General features: G+C 38.8%; 1 protein-coding gene across 1 annotated transcript in view; it reads right to left on the bottom strand.

Moving 5' to 3' along the window:
- LOC307127301 (protein APCDD1) overlaps positions 1-12500 on the bottom strand; it is a 49231-nt gene that overhangs the window by 1570 nt on the left and 35161 nt on the right. Inside the window, exon 5 of the mRNA XM_079818437.1 lies at positions 7067-7388. Coding sequence (XP_079674563.1) covers positions 7067-7388 — 322 coding nt within the window. The remainder of the gene's footprint in view (positions 1-7066; positions 7389-12500) is intronic.

Genomic DNA, 12500 nt, shown 5'->3' on the forward strand with positions numbered 1-12500 from the left:
GTAAACGGCTCTCTTTATGAATGAGTCATTGCATCATTAATTTGATTCGTTCCAACGGTTGAATCATTCACTCAATTCGTTCCAACGGTTGATTCATTCAGGAATGAAGTAAACGGCTCTCTTTATGAATGAGTCATTGAATCATTAATTTGATTCGTTCCAACGGTTGAATCATTCACTCAATTCGTTCCAACGGTTGATTCACTTAGGAATGAAGTAATCGGCTCTCTTTATGAATGAGTGATTGAATCATTAATTTGATTCGTTCCAACGGTTGATTCATTCACTCGGTTTTTTCAACGGTTGAATCATTCACTCAATTCGTTCCAACGGTTGATTCATTCAGGAATGAAGTAAACGGCTATCTTTATGAATGAGTCATTGAATCATTAATTTGATTCGTTCCAACGGTTGAATCATTCACTCAATTCGTTCCAACGGTTGATTCAATCAGGAATGAAGTAAATGGCTCTCTTTATGAATGAGTGATTGATTCATTAATTTGATTCGTTCCAACGGTTGATTCATTCACTCGGTTTGTTTCAACGGTTGAGTCATTCACTCAATTCGTTCCAACGGTTGATTCAATCAGGAATGAAGTAAACGGCTCTCTTTATGAATGAGTGATTGATTCATTAATTTGATTCGTTCCAACGGTTGATTCATTCACTCGGTTTGTTTCAACGGTTGAATCATTCACTCAATTCGTTCCAACGGTTGATTTATTCAGGAATTAAGTAAACGGCTCTCTTTATGAATGAGTCATTGAATCATCAAGGCTCTCTTTATGAATGAGTCATTGAATCGTATCAGAAACCGTGGGTGGACAGTTCAATCCGCACTGCAGTAAACTCGCGCACCACCGCTTACAATGCCGGTCTCCAAACGGGGGATATGAGGGAGTACAAAGCTTCATGTTACGCCCTCCGGCGCGCCGTTAAAGCCGCAAAACTCCGCTATAAAGACAGAGTGGAATCTCATTTCCAACTCAACGACTCCCGGCGGATGTGGCAGGGACTGAGGACCATCTGTGCTTTTGGAACTAAATCCTCTGCAGAGGTGAGAGCTGATCCGTTGCTGGTGAACGAGTTAAACTCTTTCTACGCTCGCTTTGATGGTAATCGCGGCAGCGCGACTCCGGCGAGTGACGCGTCAGAGAGAGTCCCTCAGAGCAGCAACGGTCACGTGATCTCTGTCTCGGAGGACGAGGTTCGGAGGGCACTCAAACATGTGGATGTCAGGAAAGCTGCTGGGCCGGATGGTATTTCAGGTCGTGTTCTGCGGTCCTGTGCTGATCAGCTCGCAGGGCTCTTTACATCCATATTCAACGAGTCCCTTGCTAAATCTGTTGTCCCCACCTCCTTCAAACGATCCTCTATCATCCCTGTACCTAAGATCAGTAAACCCTCTTGCCTAAATGACTATCGTCCAGTGGCTCTCACATCTTTAGTCATGAAGGTCTTTGAGAGACTCATTAAAAACAACATTTGCTCCTCCATTCCTGACACTTTGGACCCTCTTCAGTTTGCCTATCGTCCCAATAGATCGACTGAAGATGCCATTTCTCACGTCCTTCACTCCTGCCTCACTCACATCGACAGCAAAAGTGGGAACTATGTCAGGCTGCTATTTATTGACTATAGCTCAGCCTTTAACACCATAGTTCCCATTAAGCTAACACACAAACTCCTGGATCTAGGCCTGAATTCTTCTCTCTGCCTCTGGATTGAAGATTTCCTCACTGGCAGACCCCAGGCGGTGAGAGTAGGCCAGTTCACCTCCACCTCCATCACCCTGAGTGTTGGAGCTCCACAGGGCTGTGTGCTGAGTCCCCTGCTCTACTCTCTCTACACCCATGACTGTTTGTCCACACACAGCTCCACCTCGATCATCAAGTTTGCTGATGATACTGTTGTCCTGGGTCTCATCTCCAACAACAATGAGACGGCATACTTGGACGAAGTGGAGCAACTGACATCATGGTGCCAGGACAACTGTCTCTCTCTGAATGTTAACAAGACCAAAGAACTGATTGTGGACTTCAGGAAGAGACAGCATCGGTCATACTCCCCTCTCATGATCAGCGGGACACCGGTAGAGAGAGTGAGCAGCTTCAAATACCTGGGTGTGAACATCTCCGAGGATCTGACCTGGACTACACACATCCAGACACAGGTGAAAAAAGCCAGGCAAAGACTGTACCACCTGCGCCAGCTGAGGAAATTCAGGGTTTCACCAGCCATCCTGAAAACTTTCTATCGAGGGGCGATAGAAAGTGTCCTGACTCAGTGCATCACAGCGTGGTACGGGAACAGCACCAGTCACGACTGCAAAGCCCTGCAAAGAGTGGTGCGCTTATCCGAGCGCATCTCAGGCTCAGCTCTCCCGTCTCTGCAGGACATCTACACCAAACGCTGCAGAGGTAGAGCTACTAAAATCATCAGAGACACTAATCACCCTGCAAACTCTCACTTCACCCTGCTGCCATCTGGTAAGCGCTTCCGTAGCCTGATGGCAAAGACTGAAAGACTCAGGAGGAGTTTCTTCCCCCAGGCCATCAGACTCCTGAACTCAGTCACGTGTCTTCACTTCACCCCCGCACACGCATAAACATCCAGTTTAAACATTAACATCCACATACTGCAATTGCACTGCACTTTACGTCCCTATTGTTACTGCGTAACAACCTGTAATAAACCTTGCACATTATACTTCTTTATATATACATATATATATATTTATGTTAACCACTTATTTCTAAGTCTACAGTTTATCTCACTTATCATATCCACTTATTTTTTATATTTTTATATTTTAATTTTTATATTTTTATTTTTATCTTATTTCCTATTTTTTATCTTTTACTTGATTTATTTATAATTCTACTTATGTTAATACTTTTTATTCTAATTTTATTCTATTTCTATTTTAATTTCTTGTAACTGTTATTCGCACTGTCCATGGAGCGGACCTGTTTACATTTCACTGCCAGTTGTATATTGTGTATATAACTGTGTATGTGACAAATAAAACTCTTGAAAATCTTGAATCTTAATTTGATTCGTTCCAACGGTTGAATCATTCACTCAATTCGTTCCAACGGTTGATTCATTTAGGAATGAAGCAAACGGCTCTCTTTATGAATGAGTGATTGAATCATTAATTTGATTCGTTCCAACGGTTGATTCATTCACTCGGTTTGTTTCAACGGTTGAATCATTCACTCAATTCGTTCCAACGGTTGATTCATTCAGGAATGAAGTAAACGGCTATCTTTATGAATGAGTCATTGAATCATTAATTTGATTCGACGGTTGAATCATTCACTCAATTCGTTCCAACGGTTGAATCATTCACTCAATTCGTTCCAACGGTTGATTCAATCAGGAATGAAGTAAATGGCTCTCTTTATGAATGAGTGATTGAATCATTAATTTGATTCGTTCCAACGGTTTATTCATTCACTCATTTTTTTTTAACGGTTGAGTCATTCACTCAATTCGTTCCAATGGTTGATTCATTCAGGAATGAAGTAAACGGCTATCTTTATGAATGAGTCATTGAATCATTAATTTGATTCGTTCCAACGGTTGAATCATTCACTCAATTCGTTCCAACGGTTGATTCAATCAGGAATGAAGTAAACGGCTCTCTTTATGAATGAGTGATTGAATCATTAATTTGATTCGTTCCAATGGTTGATTCATTCACTCGGTTTGTTTCAACGGTTGAATCATTCACTCAATTCGTTCCAACGGTTGATTCATTCAGGAATGAAGTAAACGGCTCTCTTTATGAATGAGTCATTGAATCATTAATTTGATTCGTTCCAACGGTTGAATCATTCACTCAATTCGTTCCAATGGTTGATTCATTCAGGAATGAAGTAAACGGCTCTCTTTATGAATGAGTGATTGAATCATTAATTTGATTCGTTCCAATGGTTGATTCATTCACTCGGTTTGTTTCAACGGTTGAGTCATTCACTCAATTCGTTCCAACGGTTGATTCATTCAGGAATGAAGTAAACGGCTATCTTTATGAATGAGTCATTGAATCATTAATTTGATTCGTTCCAACGGTTGAATCATTCACTCAATTCGTTCCAACGGTTGATTCAATCAGGAATGAAGTAAACGGCTCTCTTTATGAATGAGTCACTGAATCATTCATTCGATTCGACGGTTGAATCATTCACTCAATTCGTTCCAACGGTTGATTCATTCAGGAATGAAGTAAACGGCTATCTTTATGAATGAGTCATTGAATCATTAATTTGATTCGTTCCAACGGTTGAATCATTCACTCAATTCGTTCCAACAGTTGATTCATTTAGGAATGAAGTAAACGGCTCTCTTTATGAATGAGTGATTGAATCATTAATTTGATTCGTTCCAACGGTTGATTCATTCACTCGGTTTGTTTCAACGGTTGAATCATTCACTCAATTCGTTCCAACGGTTGATTCATTCAGGAATGAAGTAAACGGCAATCTTTATGAATGAGTCATTGCATCATTAATTTGATTCGTTCCAACGGTTGAATCATTCACTCAATTCGTTCCAACGGTTGATTCATTTAGGAATGAAGTAAACGGCTCTCTTTATGAATGAGTGATTGAATCATTAATTTGATTCGTTCCAACGGTTGATTCATTCACTCGGTTTGTTTCAACGGTTGAATCATTCACTCAATTCGTTCCAACGGTTGATTCATTCAGGAATTAAGTAAACGGCTATCTTTATGAATGAGTGATTGAATCATTAATTTGATTCGTTCCAACGGTTGAATCATTCACTCAATTCGTTCCAACGGTTGATTCAATCAGGAATGAAGTAAACGGCTCTCTTTATGAATGAGTGATTGAATCATTAATTTGATTCGTTCCAATGGTTGATTCATTCACTCGGTTTGTTTCAACGGTTGAGTCATTCACTCAATTCGTTCCAATGGTTGATTCATTCAGGAATGAAGTAAACGGCTCTCTTTATGAATGAGTGATTGAATCATTAATTTGATTCGTTCCAATGGTTGATTCATTCACTCGGTTTGTTTCAACGGTTGAGTCATTCACTCAATTCGTTCCAACGGTTGATTCATTCAGGAATGAAGTAAACGGCTCTCTTTATGAATGAGTCATTGAATCATTAATTTGATTCATTCCAACGGTTGAGTCATTCACTCAATTCGTTCCAACGGTTGATTTATTCAGGAATGAAGTAAACGGCTATCTTTATGAATGAGTCATTGAATCATTAATTTGATTCGTTCCAACGGTTGAATCATTCACTCAATTCGTTCCAACGGTTGATTCAATCAGGAATGAAGTAAACGGCTCTCTTTATGAATGAGTGATTGAATCATTAATTTGATTCGTTCCAATGGTTGATTCATTCACTCGGTTTGTTTCAACTGTTGAGTCATTCACTCAATTCGTTCCAACGGTTGATTCAATCAGGAATGAAGTAAACGGCTCTCTTTATGAATGAGTGATTGAATCATTAATTTGATTCGTTCCAATGGTTGATTCATTCACTCGGTTTGTTTCAACGGTTGAGTCATTCACTCAATTCGTTCCAACGGTTGATTCAATCAGGAATGAAGTAAACGGCTCTCTTTATGAATGAGTGATTGAATCATTAATTTGATTCGTTCCAATGGTTGATTCATTCACTCGGTTTGTTTCAACTGTTGAGTCATTCACTCAATTCGTTCCAACGGTCGATTCATTCAGGAATGAAGTAAACGGCTCTCTTTATGAATGAGTGATTGAATCATTAATTTGATTCGTTCCAATGGTTGATTCATTCACTCGGTTTGTTTCAACGGTTGAGTCATTCACTCAATTCGTTCCAACGGTTGATTCATTCAGGAATGAAGTAAACGGCTCTCTTTATGAATGAGTGATTGAATCATTAATTTGATTCGTTCCAATGGTTGATTCATTCACTCAATTCGTTCCAACGGTTGATTCATTCAGGAATGAAGTAAACGGCTCTCTTTATGAATGAGTCACTGAATCATTAATTCGATTCGTTCCAACGGTTGAATCATTCACTCAATTCGTTCCAACGGTTGATTCAATCAGGAATGAAGTAAACGGCTCTCTTTATGAATGAGTGATTGAATCATTAATTTGATTCGTTCCAATGGTTGATTCATTCACTCGGTTTGTTTCAACTGTTGAGTCATTCACTCAATTCGTTCCAACGGTTGATTCAATCAGGAATGAAGTAAACGGCTCTCTTTATGAATGAGTGATTGAATCATTAATTTGATTCGTTCCAATGGTTGATTCATTCACTCGGTTTGTTTCAACGGTTGAGTCATTCACTCAATTCGTTCCAACGGTTGATTCAATCAGGAATGAAGTAAACGGCTCTCTTTATGAATGAGTGATTGAATCATTAATTTGATTCGTTCCAATGGTTGATTCATTCACTCGGTTTGTTTCAACTGTTGAGTCATTCACTCAATTCGTTCCAACGGTCGATTCATTCAGGAATGAAGTAAACGGCTCTCTTTATGAATGAGTGATTGAATCATTAATTTGATTCGTTCCAATGGTTGATTCATTCACTCGGTTTGTTTCAACGGTTGAGTCATTCACTCAATTCGTTCCAACGGTTGATTCATTCAGGAATGAAGTAAACGGCTCTCTTTATGAATGAGTGATTGAATCATTAATTTGATTCGTTCCAATGGTTGATTCATTCACTCAATTCGTTCCAACGGTTGATTCATTCAGGAATGAAGTAAACGGCTCTCTTTATGAATGAGTCACTGAATCATTAATTCGATTCGTTCCAACGGTTTTAAAATGGCATTGCGCCGACCACAGTGTATAAAATCAAAGTATCGCAAATTAAACGGTGTGTTAATTGTGTTTAGGGTTGAAAAAGGGATGAATATTTCCACTGAATTCCAAAAAAATCCCCAAAAGTGTTTCAGGAAACTCTGCAACCCTAATTGCATGAAATCATGAAATCACCAGCCCTAGGGTTTGTATTTCTCCCTGATATCAGACCCAAGCCCAGTGCTGATGTCAGGAGCCGTGATCGCTCACCTTTGAACACGTACTCCGTGCCGCCCATCACGCGTGTGGACTGAAGCCCGCGGCTGTAGATTCCTCTGGCGTAGATGCTGAAGGTGGGGTGTTTGCAGACCGGGTCAGAATAGTGATAATAACGGCCCTCCCAGGTGTTGTTGTGGTCGTGGAAGATGAAGTGTCGCGTGAGGAACAGAACCTCGGGCCGGACCTCGCAGCGCCGGGACACCCAGTGGCCCTGGAGACTCAGAGCCAGCTCCGGCCGCGGGTGGAGGACGGGCGGATGGAGGACGTCTGAGCGGGAGACGATACCGCAGGCCATGCAGCTGGGGTCGCCATTCTGAGGACAGAGCACACACTGATGATCATCACATCTGATTGCAGGAACTGATGCTTTAGAGGTCGACTCTGATTTAAAGGGTTAGTTCACCCAAAAATGAAAAATCTGTCATTCATGTGGTTGGACACCCGTCAGACCTCCGTTCATCTTCAGACACAAATGAAGATATTTTAGTGTAAAGCTGATGCTGAGAAAGGCTTCAGATAGGCCTCCATTGGCATTCAGTACATTTACACTCACAAGACCCATAAAAGGCACTAAAAACGTCGTAACAAAGTCCATCTCACCACAGTGACTCTACAATAATCTTACAATGCGACGACAATAGTTTTTGTGCGCAAAAAAAATCAAAATAACGACTTTATTTAACCTCTTCTTGTCTTCCGTGTGTGTCTCCACGACGCATGCGTGAGAATATGAGCAGATCCGGCGTTCGGACACATGACCCAGAAGAGATTTGTTTACAAGCAGAGGAAGACGCGTGTATCTCAGCTGTTGAATTCTACACTGATCGTGCTTTAGGTCTCGGCGTAGTTCTCAAAATGGGGCTAAAGTGGCATTTCATGGATTCCCCAACGCCGGATCTGCTCATATTCTCACGCATGCGTCGTGGAGACACACACGGAAGACAAGAACAAGCTGGATAAAGGCGTTATTTTGATTTTTTTTGCGCACAAAAACTATTGTCATCGCATTGTAAGATTATTGTAGAGTCACTGTGGTGAGATGGACTTTGTAACGGCGTTTTTAGTGCCTTTTATGGGTCTTGTGAGTGTAAATGTACTGAATGCCAATGGAGGCCTATCTGAAGCCTTTCTCAGCATCAGCTTTACACTAAAATATCTTCATTTGTGTCTGAAGATGAACGGAGGTCTGACGGGTGTCCAACCACATGAGGGTGAGGAATTAATGACACAATTTACATTTTTGGGTGAACTAACCCTTTAAGATAATCAATCAGTTTAACCAATCAATTACACTGATTTTATCTGTGACATTCATTTACATTCACTGTGATGCGCTCTCTATGTGTCTAATGCATGTTTATATTAAAGGATTAGTTCACTTTTAAATAAACTTTTGCTGATCATTTCCTCACCCTCATGTCATCCAAGATGTCCATGTCTTTCTTTCTGCAGTCGGAAAGAAATGAAGGTTTTGGATGAAAACAGTCCAGGGTTTTTCTCCATATAATGGACTTCAATGGGCTCCAAACGGTTCAAATGACAGTTTCAGTGCAGCTTCAAACGACACCAGATGATGAATAAGGGTCTGATCTAGACAAACCATCAGTTTCTGAGAGAAACCCAACACTATTATTTTAGCTCTTATCAGACGAACGTGATCATCTCTGAGCTCAGCCATAACTTCCGGAGAGTGAGGTCAAAATACGAGCGTGGTTATAGATATATCGATAGTAGATGCCTCATTCTACTGATCCGTGCAGGCGCTAATGAGGCATCTATGTATACATCTATAACCACGCTCGTATTTTGACCTCACTCTCCGGAAGTTATGTCTGAGCTCAGAGATGATCACGCTCGTCTGATAAGAGGTAAAATAATATCATAAATACTGCTGGGTTTCTCTCAGAAACTGATGGTTTGTCTAGATCAGACCCTTATTCATCATCTGGAGTCGTTTAAAGCCCTTTGAAGCTGCACTGAAACTGTCATTTGAGCCGTTTGGAGCCCATTGAAGTCCATTATATGGAGAAAAACCCTGGACTGTTTTCATCCAAAACCTTCATTTCTTTTCGACTGCAGAAAGAAAGACATGGACATCTTGGATGACATGGGGTGAGGAAATTATCAGCAAAGTTTATTTAAAAGTGAACTAATCCTTTAATATAATCAATCAGTTTAACCAATCAATTACACTGATTTTATCTGTGACATTAATTTACATTCACTGTGATGTGCTCTCTATGTGTCTAATGCATGTTTATATGAATTAAAACAGTGTTATTTTACTGCATTGTGACCACAAGATTCTGATAGAAATGTTTATCTTGTTAAACTAATTTTTCCCTCTCCAACACTTCAATAACATTGAGAAATCTCTACTTTTCCAATATTTACACGTTAGCGGTAAATATTATCCTAAGCAGATTAAAGAGTCAAAGAGTTGCTGTCATGTGGGATAAGTGAAAAATATATGAGATTTAACTGCAATTATTCATTCACTGTAATTTGTAAAAACTGTTAATGGCACATTCAGATAATAAATTACACTTTCATACTATAAAAACCTTAAATGATACTTTCAAACTACAAAAATCTCAAATTATACTTTCAAACTATAAAATTTTCAATTACACTTTCAAACTACAAAAATCTCAAATTATATTTTCAAACTATAAAATTTTAAATTACACTTTCAAACTACAAAAATCTCAAATGATACTTTCAAACTATAAAATTTTAAATTACACTTTCAAACTACAAAAATCTCAAATTATATTTTCAAACTATAAAATTTTAAATTACACTTTCAAACTACAAAAATCTCAAATGATACTTTCAAACTACAAAAATTTACAAACTACAAAAATCTCAAATTATACTTTCAAACTATAAAAATCTAACGTTAATTAAAGCGTCACGCTTCACTCTGAAACTCTGTCATGCTGATATCATAAGACAGCATTTGAGAAATATTGTTTTAATATCTTGCCACAAGATCTCATCACACACCAGATGCAGTTGGCAAATTGTGATTTTTGAAATAGTGTTTTCACATTGGTCTTGACTGAGGGTCTGCAAAACACAGACTAAACTCGTCACGCTTCTATTAATACACAATCAGTAAAAGCAACACATGACACTGAAAACAAGAGAAAAGCGTGGCTCTGATCCACCGATGAACACACTGGCGCTCACAAAGACTTCTGGAACCGCGTCTGTGATTGGAGACCCAGGGCTGGAACTGCGATCATGTCCATCGAGTGGCTAAATAAGCAGCGATCGGTGAATAAGGCGCAGGATCATGTCCATCGAGTGGCTAAATAAGCAGCGATCTGTGAATCTCAGGATCATGTCTGTCTGAGGGGACTGAGATGGAGCCGCATGCTCCAGGATTGCTCTGCTGTTGGAGCTCTAATGTGCTCCTGTGGCTGATTCTGCAAACCATTTTTAATAGCACATGAATGAAGTCAACATCTTTCCATAAAGAGGGATTTCTATATTAAATGTTTTACGAGCTCATGGCGACTGAAGCTGGTTTGTGTCACAAAAGCGACTGTGTAACCGAAGCAACATGCCTTCTCTTAAAAGAGATGTTTATCACTATAATACAGCGACTGTGAAGCAAAACAGACATTTCTGAAGCAAAAAACAATATTTTAATGTCCAACACCACTGAATCACTTAAAGGGATCCCCTGGTGTTAAGACTTGTATGGCTTAATATAACATAAATTATCTCTCTTACTGAAATATGTACATGAAAGATCCACGTTATTTAAAAAGCCATTATATATTTGGACAATAGGCGGCGCCATTTAACATTTTTCCTTCGTCCTGTTATCCAGAATGGCATTATCCACACACACACACACACACACACACACACACACACACACACACCACACACACACACACCACACACACACACACACACCACACACACACACACACACACACACACCACACACACCACACACACACCACACACACACACACACACACACACCACACACACACACACACACACACACACACACACACACACCACACACCACACCACACACACACACACACACACACACACACCACACACCACACACACACACACACCACACACCACACACCACCCACACACACACACACACACACACACACACACACACACACACACACACCACACACCACACCACACACACACACACACACACACACACACACACCACACACACACACACACACACACACACCACACACCACACACCACACACACACACACACACACACACCACACACCCCACACACACACACACACACACACACACACACACCACACACCACACACACACACACACACACACACACACACACACACACACACACACACACACACACACACACACACACACACACCACACACACACACACACACACACACACACACACCACACACCACACACACACACCACACACCACACACACACTCACACACACACCACACACACACACACACACACACACATCCTCTCCTGTACACGTGTGAATTTGCATTTTGACCTCAGGCTGAGGCTCTTATTATTTGCATGTATTTATATCTTTTCACACGTCTTCTCTTTTATTATTATTATTATTATTATTATTATGATTATTATTATTATTATTATTATTATTATTATTAATGCGTCCCTCCCTTTACACTTCCTGCCAATTGAAGGAGCAGTGGAGCAGAAAACTAAACACTTCACACACATCCTGCGTGCAAAGAGGACATGGATATAATAATCATAAGCTTTAGAAATCAATAATAATAATACATTTTTGTAATGTATTTTTTGTGTTGTAAAACATAATATTAATAATATATATATTTTTTAAATATTTAAATATTTTTGGGGTAAATTTGTAAATTGCTTAACTTAATGTTTTATGTTTGCTATTTATTTTTTAGGATGTTTAATATTTGTATAATAATAATAATGTAAGTGTTTGTAATGAATAATAATATTTTATATATTTTTTAATTAATAATCTTAATTAATAATAATTATTATTTAATTTAATATAATAATCAATTCTTGTAAATGTTTAAACAAAACTGTTTGCTATTTTTTTCCTTTTTAGGATGTGCATTTTGTAATGAATAATAATAAACATTTTTGTAAATAATATTAATAATAACACATTTTTGTAAATGTATAAAAACTTTTGTGTACATTTATAAATAGTTTTTTAATGAAAAATAACGAATGTTTGCTATATTTTTCCTTATTTTAGAATGTTTACATATTTTCTAATAATAATCTAAGTTTTGAAATGCATAATAATGTTTTTATAATAAATAGTAATAATATGACATTTTTGTACTGAATAATAATTTAAATATTATTAGTAAATGTTTAAAATATTTTTGTTTTAAATTTGTTAATAGC

This window comes from Gobio gobio, assembly GCF_949357685.1.
Source record: "Gobio gobio genome assembly, chromosome: 6".
In the NCBI taxonomy this organism is placed as follows: Eukaryota; Metazoa; Chordata; class Actinopteri; order Cypriniformes; family Gobionidae; genus Gobio; species Gobio gobio.